At 43.2% G+C, this 18,630-nt stretch overlaps 1 protein-coding gene across 14 annotated transcripts in view; it reads right to left on the minus strand.

Annotated features, from left to right (window-relative positions):
* The window catches only part of hspg2 (heparan sulfate proteoglycan 2), a 226,727-nt gene that overhangs the window by 111,843 nt on the left and 96,254 nt on the right, over positions 1-18,630 (minus strand). For 10 of the 14 annotated variants that reach the window (XM_088617229.1, XM_088617230.1, XM_088617231.1 and 7 more), the window contains 13 exons: positions 17,870-17,908; positions 14,941-15,066; positions 13,737-13,934; positions 12,671-12,790; positions 11,692-11,823; positions 10,633-10,777; positions 10,044-10,195; positions 9,173-9,319; positions 6,845-7,008; positions 5,517-5,696; positions 4,069-4,265; positions 1,584-1,731; positions 186-313 (listed from right to left, as the gene is read on the minus strand). In XM_088617229.1, coding sequence (XP_088473355.1) covers positions 186-313; positions 1,584-1,731; positions 4,069-4,265; positions 5,517-5,696; positions 6,845-7,008; positions 9,173-9,319; positions 10,044-10,195; positions 10,633-10,777; positions 11,692-11,823; positions 12,671-12,790; positions 13,737-13,934; positions 14,941-15,066; positions 17,870-17,908 — 1,876 coding nt within the window. The remainder of the gene's footprint in view (positions 1-185; positions 314-1,583; positions 1,732-4,068; positions 4,266-5,516; positions 5,697-6,844; positions 7,009-9,172; positions 9,320-10,043; positions 10,196-10,632; positions 10,778-11,691; positions 11,824-12,670; positions 12,791-13,736; positions 13,935-14,940; positions 15,067-17,869; positions 17,909-18,630) is intronic. The other 4 variants (XM_088617225.1, XM_088617236.1, XM_088617232.1 and 1 more) reach the window with 1 other exon arrangement.

The raw sequence follows: 18,630 nt of genomic DNA on the forward strand, positions 1-18,630 counted from the left end.
GAAATTTAAAACTATACTAAAAGAAACTCCTTCTTTACGGATGCCAATTTATTGAACGTGATTGCTGAACGTTTATTCAAAGCAGTCTGGTAACCTCTGTTAGGAAAAGGAGAAGACAGTTGCTCGAGAACAACAAAGTCCATTTTTGAACTTTTGATCCGGGTCCTGTTTGGAGTCTCTCTTACCGGCGAGAGATTTCCGAATAGGGGCAGGGACAGGGCTTGCAGTCATCAGGTCGGCCGCGCTGGGGGTTTCCGAAGTAGCCTGGCAGGCATTTGTCACACCTGGGACCTTCTGTGTTGTGCTGGCAGTTCTAAAGAGGCCAGAACATTCACTCAGTTTCACTTTTGCACAACTCTGTGAAAATGCTGCCAGACCTCTCAAAGCTTTGCACGTGTACTTGTAACTAAATTCAGCATGATGACACGGGAGTAGAAACAAGAGAGGCTTCTGTGTGTGTATGGACAGCACTTATTCTACCTCACTAAACTGCTCAGCTGGAAGAACCAATAAAACCAGCTTTAAAACCAGAGGGCCTTCTTGTGTTCTCAGCCTTTTTTTTGCAGGCCGTACTGAGGCATCTTTTAGTGAAGTCTGTTGCAAAAGCAAGTGTATTCGTAGAGTCTGACAGTCATGGTTTTGAAATTCATTCAGTATGTGATGCAAATTGATGTTAAAAGTGAATGTGAGAGCACATACATACATAAAAAACAGTATGATTTGTAAACGAACCATTTTTGATTCAAAATGTCTAACAGCAACTGCTACATTGGTATACATCAGTAACCGGGCCATACAGTATATTCTACAATTCAGTTAAGATCAACCTTGAGACTTTGAGCCTCTTGGTCTGTGTTACAATTTACAGTCAAGTTACAGTACATACAGTGATGGAAGGAAAGAATCAAAAAATGCGTGTTATTTTTTTAAAAGGACAGTGCTCTAAAATCTGCAGTAAAATTAAACACCATATAATGAAACTGTATAATTAACTGATAAAAGTCTCCTTTTACTGTACATACTGTAGATGTCACTCTATTACAGGGGTATTCCTGGTCCAGCAGGGTTGATATGTCCAGAGGTTTTCTAAGTGTCTAGGCACCCAGAGCTGTTATATTCCTCCAATTAAGACACTAATGGACTGATGTAGGTTGTTTAGGTCTGAGCTGGAGTGAAAACATGCAGACACACCAACACTCCAGAACCAGAATCCGGCAATGAGGGAATGAGAAAGCTGTTCTCTTCAAGACTTCTTTACTGAAATGGATGGCCTGTTCAAAATACCACATTTATATCAATATTAAGGTGCTGGCAAATCTCAGCTCTGAGTTCATAACAAAATAATTGAAATGCTTTGATTAAACAACAAAAGTCCTCTAGCAATAGGGAGACCTCCACTCTCAAAATCCTGACTGGAAAGGTGCCAAAAATAAGAAGTTAGTATTAATTCTCTCATTAATTAATATCTCTCATAAAAGAAATCCTGAATCTGACCAATTTAGAAAACCAAAAGCTTCACTTGGGAAGATGAAAGACAAATTGGGCTCTTGTGCAGCAGGACAAGACGACGGGACACATCTTACCAAGCAGTAGCCGCTGATGGGGTCACAGGCGCTGGCGTGGCCATTACAGCTGCAGCCAGCGCAGGTCCCCAGATACGGCCCGCCGGACACGCGCTCGAAACCGGCGCTGCAGGTCTCACACGACAGGCCGCTGTATCCCGGAGGGCATCTGGAGAGAAAAAACCCACAGCACTGGCATCAACACCAGAGGGAGAAAAACATCCTCGCCTTTCTTGAGACTGCACTCAAAGCGCTTTACAGGTAATGGGGATCCCCTCCACCACCACCAATGTGCAGCCCCACCTGGATGATGCGACGGCAGCCATAGTGCGCCAGAACGCTCCCCACACATCGGCTATCAGTGGGGAGGAGAGCAGAGTAATGTAGCCAGTTCACAGATGGGGATTATTAGGAGGCCATGATTGGTAAGGGCCAATGGGAAATTTGGCCAGGACGCCGGGGTTACACACCTACTCTTTTCGAGAAACACTCTGGGATTTTTAATGACCACAGAGAGTCAGGACCTCGGTTTTAGGTCTCATCCAAAGGACGGCGCCTGTTTACAGTATAGTGTCCCCGTTACTATACTGGGGCATTAGGACCCACATGGGCCGCAGGGTGAGCGCCCCCTGCTGGCCCCACTAACACCTCTTCCAGCAGCAACCTTAGTTTTTCCCAGGAGTTCTCCCATACATGTACTGACCAGGCTCACACCTGCTGAGCTCCAGTGGGTTGCCAGTTGTGAGTTGCAGGGTGATATGGCTGCTGGTAATACCTACAATATCGCTTATATGCGGACTTACAGTTTTAAGCTGTGGGACTGATCGCACGTATAACTGTTCATAAGAGAGACCGTCATTGCTTTTATCTCTAAATCCCACAAAACTGGTCCTTGTGCTTATAATGATTCTGTTCATATTGGCAAAAAATAGCAAGATGCCATTATGACTAAAATCGAAAGTAAATTCGTACAAATTCTGCAGCGCTGGACACTGACACTATCATTAAAATGAAAGTGCCAGCCAAGTTCACGATCGCTTCTGGATGTGTTCAGTGCACAGTGTAACAGGTCGTACACACACTGAACTAATCATTGCTATCTCATAATTATGAGATAAGGGGGCAATTTTTTTCCCCTTGGTGGCAGCAATGCATTTTCGTACAATGAGGCATAAGGGTAAGAGAATTGCTGCACATGCCCTGCCCACACACAACTAACTAAAATTGTCTGAAATGACATAAAGAAATAGATTGTCACTCCTTGGTCAGGTACATTTTCACACAAGACCAGACTCTATGAAATCATACTATGCTGAAATGCCCAATTGGGCAGAAAGTAAACTCTTCTGGGAGAAAACAAAGACAGACAAATTGAGACAAAGGGAGGAAAATTAAACTTTAACAAAAGTGAATAAGCATCCATAGATGACTAAAAATGAATGATATAAATAATTCGAATACAGGTAGATTATAATGATCATATTGATAGAATCAAGGCTGAAATTTAATACTACACCAAATACAAAGACAATGAAACACCGAAATGTTGGTTTCCCGTGCAAAACACTTCCACATTAGCAAATCAGTGTTTGTCAAAGTTTAAAATGAAACACAAAGCCTTCCCCCAGCCTTTATACAGTATATAAAAATGTTATGATGACACATGAAATAAATTCCTTTCTTCACTGAATACTTCATTAAAGGACAACCACCTAGCTAGTAGTTTATACAAATAGCACAGTGTAAACAAGTACTGTTGTCCAAATTTAAAATATAAATGAACAACATCTACGTAAAATTATTAATTAAAAGTAACACCAAAGTAGCAAAGCCCTCGTTACGGGTGTAGCAGACACATTGCTAATTTGTTATAAATCTCAGAATGCCAATCAGAAACCGAGACACTAGACAGTGAGAGCCTACTGTATTCCCATCCCTGTCGTCATTAATATGCGAGCCAGAGGATAGATCAGACTCTCTGCAGCTCCTGAAGGAAACTTAGGCCAGCTGTCAGTGGGCAGGGGGTGGGAGTGTCTGAAGCTGTTCTGCTTCAGTATTGCAGTGCTGTGAAGGGTGCTTGAGCACCACAGTGCTCCCATAAGGTTTAAACATCATGGAACCAGACCTTAAATGTGCAAAAGATCGAGGTTGGGCAGCTAAAGAACAGCTAGCAGTTGTGTCCATTGTCCTAGAGCGAGAACTGATTAGCAACTTTTTGATAAAAATGCTGGGGTTGCTTTGACTAGCCACCCCTGAGGCAAACACAACTAATTATTCCTTGTAGGAGTTCACACCTGAAAAGACCTCTACAGCCAAAACATTGTGTCTTTTTTCTTTTCCTTTCTTTTTTCCATGGAATAAACCTTCACCCGATCATTCTTTGTGTCTTGCACCTTTAAAAGCTTTCCCTTTTCTTTTTTTGTCACTGCTTTATTGCGAGCAGCAGGCTAAGGTGCAAAGCTGGGGACCGCCTTCAAGGAGTGTAGAGCACCAGTGCTTACTGTACCTGCACTCTTCCACAGTGAGAGCTTGGGCCTGGCCGCTGTTCTCCACCGTGGTGGTATCCATGACGATGTCGCTCAGACTCACGCTGACCATCTTGTTGTCGTAGACTGTGCGGATGCTGATGCTCTCCAGGTTAACGAGGGTCATCATCAGGTCCTCTCGGGTCACGGGCCTCCCGGACGAATGCTCCCAGTTTTCCTGTGAAAACGCCCCCCAAACAGATCATAAAATCACTGAAGTCCAACGTCCAGGATCCCCTGTGAGCTGTGGTTAACTAGATGAACCAATGAACCAATAAACACGTTATTTTCAAGTGTGGAGCAGAAAACAGAGAGTACTTAGTTTTGGGTATGAAAATAAAAGCACAGTGCTTTTCTTAAAATTCAAGAGGTGCTGAACGTTTTGTGTTAATTTGGCTACATCTACAAATAAGAAGTCATACTTAAGGTGGAGTATACAGTAGGTCAGGTAATTATAGGAACGTAAAATGTACTTCGTACCTTCCTACTAGTGTTACTCTACATGTATAAATTTCTTACACAAATTAATCAAAATCAAAAGTGTCTGACATCTGTTTTTTAGATCTTGTTGTAAAATAAAGTGTGCATAGATTTTTCCACCGTTTGTTTTCACAGAGACACGTTCATGAGTCATGATGAAAATTTTCCGTGTGCGAGGAAAACAGCCTGAATGTGGCCCAGGATACCCTGCCTCATGAGATGAGTCATGCCATGCTGCTCTCTGATTTGTGGCCGAACAGTTTCTTGACTAATTTGGTAACAGGTCCGTTCTGATCATTTTTTAAGGGATCTCCGAACAGAAATTTTAGAAATATGACTTGTTTTGTACTGTCAAAAGGTGTTGTTAGAACTTACCATCTATAGATGTCTTGCTACAGCTTTTTACTGACAAGATACTTTTTGTATTGTGTTAGTTGAATCCTGTCACATATTTCAGCCTAGGTACTGGTGTATTTAACATAGTTCTTGCCCAGACAGAAAAATGCCACCTACTGGACCACCAGAACCACTTCCAGCAGCAACTGAAAGGTTGTCAAAGATTGCTTTTACAGGTAGGAGCAATTTACCGGTGACTACGTACAACCCAGCTTAAGCAACATCAAACAAGTTGAAATTTGTCAACCAAGCCTTACAGGTAAAGTATCAACATATGTTTAGATTCTTACAAAATAGGCATACTGTACATCTAGATTAATTTAATTTGGAAAGCTGCAAAAGGATGATATTCACCTATAATTATTGCATCCCTTATCCTTTTAAAAATTGCAACTCTTGTGTACCAGACCCTTAAAAGCTGAAAGGCTAATGCTCAACAATGTCAGCCTTCAAGGTGCCACAGCTGTTCGATATACCCAGTCACACTTAGTTTTATGATATTGGCTAAACCCACTCAGAACTGGAAAAGCTGAAAGGAAACAGGACCGTTTACCTCTGTGAACGTGATGTCTCGTTGGTTCACAGTGCCAGCAACAGTGGGGCTACTCTGGCGGTAGACGAGTCGCTGGCCATTCCCTACGATGATGACATCAGGTCTGGTTGCAGGTTCGGTCTCTCCTCTCGCCAGAGTGTAGCGCACCTTGTACTTTAGGGAGCCTCCATAAGAGTCAATCTGCCCAACGACAGCACGGTCAGAACATTTCCCTTCAGATTTGGAAAGACGTTTTACGAGGAACACATTTCTGCCACAGCATTTGTTTAAAAACATTGGTGCGGAAGAAATATAAAGCAATTGACGTCTGCACTGTGTCTTGATGGCTGGGATAGGAAGACTAGTATCCAAAGTATCTGCCATCCATCCAGTTCCTTCTGGGTTTAGGATCATTTTAAAATAGTGGTGTTCAGAAACGTACACCCAATCACAAAAGGGAACATGTCTATAATCCCTCTTAGCATTGCTTACATCCTGAAAGCTATATGTAGTGTTTTAAGCTACAAGTGCTCTACTGTTATTGGTAAGCGTCAAGTCTACTCTCAATGCTGCGGTAGATCACTGAGTTTGCCACCAGAGTTTAAGGGGTGCTGCAGTCCCAGTTTCTCAGACCGGTTTATGAAATCTCGGTATAAAATAAATTAGTTTATGGTATCACAACATGTGACAAATTCCAGATTAAGCACCAAATCATGAATTTAGTGAAAGTACTGTGAATTGCCAGGTTCTTGCAAAACCTCTGGTCTCGCAAAGGCAGAGAGAGAGAGTTCCCAAGACCTGTGACGTGATGCAGCCATGTACAAGTGAATAAGTGGCTGTGCAGAAGATATTTCACCGCAGAAATGCATGACTGCATGCAGAGTTAACAAGTATTATTTGTTAGCAAACCCATCTCAAAGTCAAAAGCAGTATTCCTATTGGATTAAAATAAATTTATTCACAAGCCTGCTTGTTTACAATATAACAGGGCCACTTCACTTTATCTGAAGTTTTGTCACCTCATTCTGAATCGCAGAACATGGTGCTGCACAGACCTAGAAATTTGGTCTATTTTGTCATGTAAACATGTTTTACATGTTACAGTACTACATACATTTTACCTTCATCATGGATTTAAATGCACTTATCAATGCCGATTCTTTCTCACCCTGAAATATCAAAATAGCTTCGCAGCCCCCCTTTATTTTAATATGTTCTCAGCTCCTCAATGTGCTGGAATAGCATGTATGAGGCATTTCTCTTGGAAATGCACACATTTCAGAAATCTGCAGCTCACTGCTTAGGTTTAAAATCCTCCAGATTCCCGATGTGCGTAAACTCAATCTCACCTTGTTTCCAAGGAACTGAGAAGGCAAAGTCCAGTAGGAGTCCAGGATGAGGAAACGCCTAGAAAGGTCAACCAGCTGGAACTCCTCCATCTCGGGGTCGATGAGCGTTTGGGAACTGGAGAGCGGAGGACTCGCGAGCCGAGAGGGGAAGGACACATTCACACCTACAGGGTTCGTGAGGAGAGTAGGACATTAATTGTTCAATTAAGATGGTGATTTGGTCATTAATGGTAACTGGTAGTTAATTATAAATCTTAAAACTGGTTATTTAGACATTTCTGTCATTCTTGACTAGATTATTCCTGTGAAGGGGGGCCAGCAGATTGGAGCCTGTCCATGAAACATAGGACACAAGATAGCACTACACCTTAGACAGGATACCAGTCCATCACAGGGCACATTCACACACACACAGAACACATAAGGGTAATCTGTGACTTATTGGCCTAGTGAGCATGTTGTTGAGTGGTGGGAAGAAACCAGAGAACCTGAAGTAATCCCATTAAATCCCATAATCCCATAAAATCCATACAGAAGGTGATCAAGCAGGAATTCAGGAGCTGTGCAACAGCAGCACTGGACACCACCACTATGCCACCCACTTATAGATATGGAAATCAAATCTGGATACATGGATACATGGATCCAGAGACCTTTACCCCGGATAGAACAGGATTCTCCTTATTGACCAGCTGAATAGCTCAATAACTTTCAAGTGCCCTCAGTGATTAGGAACAGGTGATTTAATGTAATTTATAGGAGTCCAAGAACAGGCCTTTAGACCTGGGTTCTACATCAATAATCCCTTCAGAATTCAGCAATTCCATGATTGAGGAGTTACTGATGATAAAGGTGATGTCAGAGATCATATTTTTAGTTCTACTTTGGTGACTTTGGCAAGTCATTTCTTTTGTGAAAACATTCCACCCTAACATAAAAACAGTCCAGAAGCACACTGAACAGGCCCTGCATGTACAACAGTTAAAACTTTTCTGATTGTCTCTTTTTCCAAACACAGTTTGACGAGGGCTTTCAAATGGAAAACATTTTGCATCTCATCCAAATACAATAAAAGGTTGCTCTAATAAAATATTAAAACAATTCTTTTTTTAAAAAAAAGTTGTGGTGCAATATACCACAGCATTAGGTATATTCAGAGCTTTAACAAAACAGTGACATTATTTAATACTATATTAACGTTTTTTCTCCTCTTAGAATTTTGAAAACTGGACAGTGCCTTTCTAGATAGCCAGTTTCATCTCATGAATGACCAGTCTTGATTGTATGTTGCAGTCAAAAGTCACTCTTACTGGATGTATCATACAGTATACTCACTGCACTCTTACGTCTTTATCTCCTCATCCTTTTAAATGTACAGTTTATTCTTTATGCCACATTTTGTATGTTTGAAAATAATTTATGGTCTGTAATGTTCCCTCCAAAAATACTGTATAAGACAAAATCACTTTATTAGCCCTATACAATTTCTTGCATTAGGAGTTCATCTTTTTCGCATACCCCAACTTGCTCTCCACGAGACACAGACAGGGAGAGAAGCTTGGGGTCAGAGCGCAGAGTCAGCCATTGTACAGTGCCCTGGGGTTAAGGGCCTTGCTCAGGGGCCCAACAGAGTAGGATTCCTCTACCAGTTGCGGGATTTGAGCCGGCAACCTTCCAGCCACAGGCTCAGCGCTCCACCCCATATAATTGTATAATCACAATCTCTTTGTCTTATCTAGCCTCCTTCCCTGACAATATCATGTGTAGCATGCAAAGGTCCCCTGTGTCACATTATAGATAATATATGGTGGTTGATAAAATATGCTGTATAGATTGTTTGCTCTGTGTTATATAAAAAAAACCATAACCAAGTATATTGCTTTTATGCTGCATTTTGTTAAACAACTTCATACTTGCATACCAATAGCTTCAATAGAACCCTTTGCCAGGGCATTTCACTTCTGAATTGAATACAGCTGGAAAAAGACATGACAATATATTCTCTTACAGTATGTCAATGCACCAAATACTTTAACTATCTTTATTATATAGCAGTTGCACAGCACTATTTAAAACAGAAATACCTGTGGAGCTGTGGTCCTGAAATCTGTTCTTAAAATCATGCGTCCCAGCAGATTTTATAAGTCTCTTTATATCACTACCTGCTCAAGGTGTCTGGTGAAAATGCATCAGATTGATCCGGCTTAGCTCAGGAGAGGTGCTCAGAGCTCAAGCAAAACTGGAACTGTAAGAACTGGAGCCCTCATGGAGAGAAGCTTGTAGAGGAGCAGGAAACTGGAGGCCACGCTGGTTCGTGTTACACCGTACCTTTGAAGTCTTCCTCCTCTGTGAAGCGCAGCCGGATCTGGTTTCTGTAGCGGCTGGTGCTCAGGCACTGCTGGCTGATCCCAAAGCAGAAGCAGGGCACACAGCGGGAGTTGCTATGGATGGAGAAGTGCCCTTCGGGACAGTTTCCTAGATCGCGGACAAATCCAAAAAGAGATGCATGTGAGAGGACTGAAGAGTAGCAGCCAGCAGCTGTATCACCCTGCAACTCACAGCCGGCAGCCCCACTGCAGCTCAGCAGGTGTGAGCCTGGCCAGGTTGGGAGACCTCCTGGGAAAACCTAGGTTGCTGCTGGAAGAGGTGTTAGTGGGGCCAGCAGGGGGCGCTCACCCCGTGGTTCATGTGGGTCCTAATGCCCCAGTATAGTGATGGGGACACCGTATTGTAAACAGGCGCCGTCCTTCGGAAGAGACGTAAAACTGAGGTCCTCTCTGTAGTCATTAAAAATCTCAGGGTGTTTCTTGAAAAACGGCAGGGATGTTAATCCAGTGTCCTGGCCAAATTTCCCATTGGCCTTTACCAATCATGGCCTCCTAATAATCCCCATCTATGATTTGGCTTCATTACTCTGCTCTCCTCCCCACTTGTAGCTGGTGTGTGGTGAGTGTACTGGTGCACTACGGCCGCCATCAAATCAACAACTGTAGGTGGGGCTGCACACTGGTGGTGGTGGGATTCCCCATTACCTGTAAAGTGCTTCGAGTGGAGTGTCCAGAAAAGTGTTATATGGGTGGAATTACTATAAGTGTGAGGTATTATTATTATCCCAGAGTGTTTTAAGTTCCAAGAAATCTTAAGTCTGAGATTGACTGCAAGGAGTGCACATGGGTTGGACTGACGGGACCCAGACTACCTGGCTGCTGTTTGAGAATCAGTACCCCATCGGGGATCCCGAACACCATCCCCTTGGCGTTAATGGCCTCGCAGGTATAAGCTCCCTGGTCAGCATCTTTCACATCTCGGATGGTCAGGGTTCCACGGCCATTGTCACTGGTCATCAGAATTCTGAGTGGAAACAAACAGTTTGGTCCCCAAGACTAGAAGGAAACATTATTTAGACACACAAAAAAACTGGAAGCGGTGGACAGTAGTCTTGACTGATGCATTTAAAATTAGTTAAAAAATATCCAAACCATATCCTAGTTTAACACCTAAATATTATCAGGATGTTTTGTAATACTGTATGTGATGTTGCTTTTGAAAAACACATGCCCATAGACATAAACAGCATGAAAGAAGAAGGATACATGATAATTCTCTCCTATTCACTCTTCAAACCAGCATAAATTATTTTGCACTTAATCCAAGTGCATGCACATCCTATGGGGGTTCCAAAACTGAAATGAGGAGAATGAAAAGGGACGTCTTTCATAATGGTATCCTCCCACAGTGCAAAGACACACCCGTGAGTCATGACCATTCTGCGCCATGACCATTTGTACCTGCCACTGATGGGAATGTGACCCCAGTTGAGCCTCCATGTGATCATGGGAGTAGGCACCCCGACGGCCACACAGGTGAAGGTCACGGTCTCTCCACGCACCGCCATGACGGTCTCTTTGGGGGGAGTGGTCACTTCAGGGGGGGCTGGAAACAAAGGGGGAAATAGATCCATTTAAAAGGTCTGTTCACACACTGACCAAGCGTGTCCTAAGATCCCCAAAACTAAAAGATATCTGTTGCAAAACTAAAAGATATCTGGACCAAATATTAGGTAAGCCCTGGGGCTCTGGAAGAAATCTGGAAATTTGAAACTGAACAGTGGTTCTGGTAGTTATCACCCTATCTTAAAGATTAGATATCATGGTATTTTTCTATCCAGGGAAGGTGACAAAGTCTCAGAAGCTTCAAGACAACCACATATTACTTCCTTCTGAGAGAATTTAATTCACCTAACGGATGGTTTATGAGTTTTGCAAATTTAATACCAGATCGTGGTGAAATTTCCCCTATTTTCACATTTTCCTGAGAACAGATGTCCTCCTTGCTGTGAATGTTCAAAAACAAGAACTTGCTTGAAACCTGAAGAGGAATGTTTGTTTGAAACAGTCAATCCTATATCCAGATGCATGAATTCAGATTTAAATTAACGAGTGCCGTCAGAAAACGAATAAAATGAACTATCTTCCCGATCTTTTGATTTACAATTTGATTGGTGTGGACTTAAGGTTTTTTTCCAATAGTTTTCATGGGAACAGTGTAGTCCAACTGTGTAGTTATAAAAGCAGCAAATACCCCTTCATGTCCATTTTAAAAATGTTTCCCCTGCTCATCAGGTGACAGGAGAGGAGAGCACTACGAAACGGGCAAATGATGTGGGTTTTGCCTTTGTTAAAGCCTCTTCATTTGCCACCACCCGATGAAATAACTGCTCCTCTAGTGGAAAGAGTCCACTCTAGCGGAGCTCACCGCCGCCGCGAAGGGGCTGTTTCCTCGCCCAGCCAGTAAACTTGGGCTGCGGGGGGCAGGAGTGCAGTCCCGCCCCCGGGGGCTCGACTTACTGCAGCCAATCTCGTCGGAGCGGTCACTGCAGTCGGCCTCCTCGTCGCACTGGTAGCTCGCGGGGATGCAGGCCCGGTTGCCGAGACACATGAACTCCTCGGGGGCACAAGCGTCGTCTGGGCGTTTGGTGGCTGGAAGATAAAAGGGCAGTACGTCTGCGGGGGCGGGTAAGACAGCTGTTCCTGAAGCGAGAGGGTTCCTAGGCTGGGAGGTGTTTGTTTGCGGTATATATGCATGTACACAAATTAGTGTTATCATCAAAGGAACAAGTCAAGGTTTAATCCATGCCGAGAGAGAAGAAAAGGAACACAACGTTTCGGCAGAGGAGCCTTCTTCAGGTGTGAACTCTTTCAGCTTGGAATCCACCTTTACTTGTTCCTTTGCAGCAGCTCCCCACTTGAATACAACCACCTTCTTCATGTGCTCCGGTTTTCTCCCACAGTCCAAAGACATTCTGGTAAGTTAAATGGCTTCTGGGAAAATCAGCCCCGGTGTGAGTGTGTGGGAGTGTGCATGCCCGTGTTTGTGCTTGTGGGTGCCCCACAGTGGGTGTCCTGTCCAGGGTGTATCCCAGCTTGCATCTCTTGCTTGCAGAGATGGCTCGCCTGTGGCCCTGAATTGGATGAAGCAGTTAGAAGATTGATGGATCTTCTAAGCATTTATAGGTCCTAGTAGTTCATCAGGCTGGAGCTCATCCCAGTTTCCGCAGTGTCAAGCCAGATGGGGTTCTGATCCATCTCAGAGACATGTCCCCCACCCTCATCACTGCCAGTGGACTGACGTGCCGTGAGTTTAGATGCAGTGTCTGCAGTGCAAGAGCCGAAGATTTGGTCCGGATCACACAAGATTTTTTCCACCTGTTTCACAACGCCCCCACACGGGCGCCTCTTATTGTGAGGAGTGGAGAAGCAGCCCTCGGCCCGGGTCCGACAAGCACAGGCGGGCTTGGCTCAGCGCACTCGGGAGCGCGTCACTTACGGCAGTAGCTCTCGTCAGAGTTGTCCCCGCAGTCGTTGTCCCCATCGCAGCGCCACAGTTTCAGCGCGCAGCGCCCGTTCTGGCACTTGAACTCGTTGGGCTCGCAGGGAGAGGGAGTCCCTACAGGAGGAGCGAGAGCGTTACTCAACTGGCAAAGCCTCTGTAGCACTGAGAAAACGTGAACTGGCTCTCCGTGGCCAGTTAATCCTGAATACTAAAGTTCTAAACCAAATCCAAGCCTTAAGAGCAGACCTCCCAGATACCCTACTGCAGAAATAATTCTTGTTTGGTTGAAACTGGATTTTAGAAATATATTGTAATACATATAATACAGTATAAACATATACAGAATAATTTACATGTATAATAATATATAAAATAAAAATAATATATATGACCTTTTATATATAAATATTTGATCTCTGATATCCGAGAATAATCTGTAAACATTCTGCTATGTGATGTTTTTTATTTCATCGGGAGCGTGAAAAGATCTGGAGGACCATGTAAAGACATCCACACTACACGGCATCTAAACAACACAGGATCACACCCAGATCTTCCACGAGATGCTTTTATGGAAAGTAAAATGTATTACTAATATGAAGTTGATACCCAAATGCAGCATTAAAGAGAGAAATCAAAAAGGAAAGGCAACTTCATTCTAGAAAGAGATTGATTTCGATATGAAGATTACTGGGGAACCTACAGTAGTCTCTGTTCCTGTATTAACATTATGGTACTCTTATATTGGGCACAGAGACCTATTTTCAGAACAGGCTTGTTCTAGAAAACCTCAATGCCTAAATTAGTTTTCCTTTATTGTTTGTTTTGCAATGATGAAATGATTTATGATTTGAAAGCACCCAAGTAGGGCTGACTTTGGAATTTATGGCATATACAGTACATTTTTATATTAGGACCTCAGTTTTACAGTTTACAGTATAGTGTCCCCGTCACTATACTGGGGCATTAGGACCCACATGGACCGCAGGGTGAGCGCCCCCTGCTGGCCCCACTAACACCTCTTCCAGCAGCAGCCTTAGTTTACAACTCCTGAACGCACCACACTTGATCTCATCGCTGCCATCGGTGCAGTCCCTCTCCCCATCGCAGAGGTAGTCCCGCGGGATACACTGTCCGTTCTGACACACCGCCTCGTCCACTCTGCAGGGCCGGGCTATGGGGGGGCTGGGGATCTCGGGTCGGACCGTCACCAGAGGGGGTGAAGGGCCAGGAATCACAGGGGCTGGAGTGGCTGGAGCTTTAAGAAGCAATGATCGGTCAGGGCAGGCTGTCCACCCCACATGACTGCAGGCCGAGAGCAGCCATGTGCAGATCAGAGAGCGAGATGTTAAAAAAGGCACAGCACAACTTCTTTTATGTGAATGAAATATCATACAGCAATTCTTATCAAATCCAGTTTTTAGCACATTTTCTTTAGTTTCATGAAGTGGTTATTAATCACCCCTTTGGTTTTATATTGTACAATGTACCTGCAAACTGAACAAATAAAACTGTCATTTGCTAAATACAGTAACTGCTTTGGTAACTGCCTATTGTTGAGATGAATGTCAGATGTTTTCTATAGACTTCTTAATTTTAATAGGCACGGTTAACCTCATATTACATATTACATGTATGGTGATGGCAGTTACAGCACAATGCAAACTACTGTCTACAGACAGTTCCCCTTGGACACTCTGTTCACTTTAAAGAAAGAAAGACTATTACAATTACAATTTATTTTTGGGCTTATGGTATTTGCCTGACAAGATTGCTTTATTTACTGTACTTTGTAAATTGGATTATTGAACGGAAGCTTATTTAGTTTGTATTGAAGACCTGAACATGTTAGTTATTGACGGTTTTGACTCCTGTAGCATGCTCTGGAAACCATTTGCAAAAGTTTCAGATTGAACAGCAGAAGCAGGTAGAGCGGATGTGATTAAGGAGGATGTCCTATTGAGAAATGTAGGTATTTTAAAAAATATTACAGTGAATATACATAAGCAACCTTTTAACCAGTCATATCCAATACTGTATCAACTTTGATTTCACAACTTTCATCATATGAAGATGTCTTAGATAGCCCAGAGTTTATTTATAATTTATAAATGAGTGACAAAGACAACCCATTATACTGAATACAAGTTGAAGTGTATTTTGTAACAAACTAAGGGGAAAAGAATAATTATCTGTATCATATTATTTGTACTGGAGGCCCTGTACTATGCTGTTTGTCTAAAGAAAGACAGAGGGTGACTTACGACAGTCCAGTTCATCGGACATGTCATGGCAGTCGAGTCTGTTGTCACAGCGATACTCCAGCGGGACACACTCTCCATCCTGACAGGTGAACTCGTCGGGCATGCAGGTCCGGGCACTGGGGATCACTGGGGAAGGGGAGCACCAAGAGGAGAGGGTCAAGGCACAGGCTCATTCACACAGCACTTGGCATCACTGGGACAGAACATGATAAAGAGCATCAGCCCTACAGTATATGTTCATTTCATTTAGAAAAGCCATTTGAGTGGCTGATAGTTATTAAACTGGGATAGAAGAGAACAAAACATAAAGATATACTTTGGGGTGTGATTGTAACACCATCCAGCTCTTTCCACATACAGTATACCAGGGCTCCGGGCTCAACAGGTGGTGTGCACTGCCCTCATTACCATCAGAGCTGCAACATTGCAGCATCACAACCTGCCCTTAACCTTCCCGATCATCTTACAACCCAAAGACTGAGGACCTTAATCTGGCTTCTAAGGCAAAACCAGGGGTGTCCCATCCTGTTTCTGGAGGCCCAGTGTGTCTGCAGATTTCCTCTAGCTATCTTTAAAGCAGCAGCATCCAAACAGTTAAAGTTCCAGGTCATTAAGGACTGAGATTAAACAAAAACCTGCAGACTCCATTATACACTTGATGGAAATTCCTATTCTTTATACAGCTATATTCACATCCAAACATTAAGTAGGAAAGACAGCAGGAGGAAAATCATTGTTTTGCCCCTCACCTTCAGGATTCAGGATTGTGTAACACCAGGGAGATCCAGGTCCTGGCCTGGATACATACCAATCTCACAAGTCATATCAAGACAATGTATTATCAATGTCATGTCATGTAATTTGCCAAACTGCTTTATATCACATGGTGTTGCGGGCAGCCGGAGCCTACTAGGCAAGCAATGAGTGCCAGGCAGGGTACACCCTGGACGGGGCGCCAGTCCATCACAGGGCAAGTGCAACCCAATCATACACGGAGACAATTTGGAGGCCACAGTAAGGGCTGAGAGGCCCGGACACCAGGATAACTCGAGAAATGCCAGGGGATCTTTAATGATCACTGAGAGTTAGGACCTCAAATTAACGTCTCAGCCGAAAGATGTCCCCCACTACAGTACAGGGTCCCCGCCACTATACCGGGACATTAGAACCCACACAGACCGCAGGGTGGGCGCCCCCTGCTGGTCCAACTAACACCACTTCCAGCAGTGACCATAGCAGACCCAGGAGGTCTCCCATCCAGGTACTGACCAGGCTCACACCTGCTGAGCTTCAGTGGGTAGCTAGTTGAGAGTGTATTATCAATGTATGGATGAATAAAAAAAAGACTAAAAAAGGGCTGTACTACTTCTATTACAAAGTTTCTGTGCTGCTCTCGCTAAATTGCTACAACAATTTCTATGATGCAGTGCTGAAGTACTTTCAAAATTTGGGTTTTTATTCAACAGAACAAAAATCCAAAGAACCTTAAAAACAGCCCAAGTACCTTTTTTCTATGTTATGCCTAATCACTGTGTTTCGCGTAAGAGGAGGGAAGTACTGTACAGATAGCCCCGTGCTTTCAAGGTTTCCAAGGAAACCTTCTGATAGAAGAGCAGACCAGGTCTGAAGGTTCAGCCAGACACAATCCCTCTAGATGTACACAATGAATTCAAGCACCACCTCAACACGAACTATCAGTTCTTCACACACATACTGTCCATGCCATGCAAAGCATGCTAGCAAGTGCACTTTCAGTTTTTTAATCACATGAAAGACAAATACAGTTTCTAGGATTTATTCCAGGGAAAAAATACTATTTGATGATCCAGAGTGGCTTCAGTAGCTCTTGCTCCAAGAACAGGTTCGACTCTAAGGCTTAAGCTCTAGATATCGGAAGGTCAAGGTTGGTTGTTTCTAGCAAACTGTGACTGGGATTCCCCAACTAGCCGTGCACAACAAGGATTAAAAAACTAAGGCTGGGGTTTATTAGATATGAATCCCTCAATTCCCAGCAAAACAGCAATGACTACAACTTCTAAGACACCTGCAAGCTTTCAGTGGCATCAGTGGGGGACGTGCCTCTCCTCCAATCAGGATTGACAATTCTCTAAGACACTGCAGACCTTGTAGGATGTCAAAAGATGAAAGCCATCTCTGCCTTCCCTCATTCTCCCCATGTGGGTATACTGTAGGAGTTATTGCTTTGAACTGAGCTGTAAACACAACTGTTTATCCTACATCAGGTGAGTATATTATAAAAATGCACTACTTGCAACTTATCCTACAAACAATGAGAAATCCTTTGGTGACCTCAAACCACCTCAATTCCCAATGTTTGTTTTTCCAAGAAAGTACCAGTCGAAGTACCCCTCCGCCTTGACATAATTCAAGCCAAAACAGTGACAAAACAGTATGAGATTCACCAAAGGCCCAAACGTTTAACAGTAAATTTCAAATACTGTATATAAGATCACAGCAAAATAACATTTTTGAATTTCATAAAGTCATTATAAAAGCTTCAGCTAACACACTGTACACCACAAGGGTTGAAATGCATTTTTTTTCTCTGAAACATATTTGGATTTTCAGCCGGATACAAAATGCAAAGCGATAAGTACAGATGGAATGGTATTAAAAGTTAGTTATTAGTGTCTTTGATATCTTTAGCAATCTTTATAAAACCATTACACGGACAGCAAAGACTTGCTGTATTAATATTTCTGTTGGTACAAAAACCAATTTGGTAAATGTGCAAAGTATTTTTAGAACAGATGGTCTTCCAGTATTCCATGGGATTCCATCAAAATCACAAGCTGCAGTCCTTTAGCTCTTGAAACCATCCAAACAGCATTAAGTGAGAGTGTAGATGCTTCACTACAAAGGGTTAAGATGCAATCTGGAGTGCCCATGCAGCAGACACCTTACAAACCTTGAGATATCATTGCTTCCACAGGTGGCAGAGATTCAGCTGTAACCAGAAGGAGATTTAAAAATGTTTTGACCAAAGGGCTGTCAAGCATATCCCAAAAAGTCACCAGAAATTCCAGCAGGTTACCTTATCTATTTCATTGCTGTGGGGAGTACAAGATCTGTTTATTGCAGGATTGTTGCTGGTTTAGGTTTATATCATGTTACTAGCCAGATGTAACTGGGATGCCACAAGCTGTCACACACATTTGATCAAGCTTCACTAGGGCTGGTTGAGACCTAGTTGGCCAGTGTTCCCCTGGGTTTTTGTGCTACAGCAACTACTGGTTCCTACCGGGCACCTGTGACCTGGTGGTGATGTCAGTGTGAAACGTGTCGGTTTTCCAGTCAGTGTTAGTGCCCTTGTAAATCTCTGTGGAGCCAGCATTGTGTAAAATAAGGAATGGCAACGGCAGGTGGGCGTGTCAAAAGAACACGTCCACAGGTGATCATTCTCCCCAAGTGAGATTGGAGGTGATCCTAAACTAAGATAATCTGGCCTGGGGATCAAATCCAAATAAAAAACGTCACGTTTGCAACCATCATGAAAGGATGTTGAACACTTTCCCTGTTTTCATTCTCCCTAAATAGGGGACTGAGCAATAGCAATCATCCATTAAGCCAAGAGTGCTCTGTTTACTTCTAACAGTAATGTACCACTACACATAAAACAATAATTGTTGACGATATGCATGAAAGGTGTAATTCCCGTTTCCCACTTTG

Source organism: Lepisosteus platostomus, chromosome 23 (assembly GCF_059453375.1).
Source record: "Lepisosteus platostomus isolate fLepPlt1 chromosome 23, fLepPlt1.hap1, whole genome shotgun sequence".
In the NCBI taxonomy this organism is placed as follows: domain Eukaryota; kingdom Metazoa; phylum Chordata; class Actinopteri; order Semionotiformes; family Lepisosteidae; genus Lepisosteus; species Lepisosteus platostomus.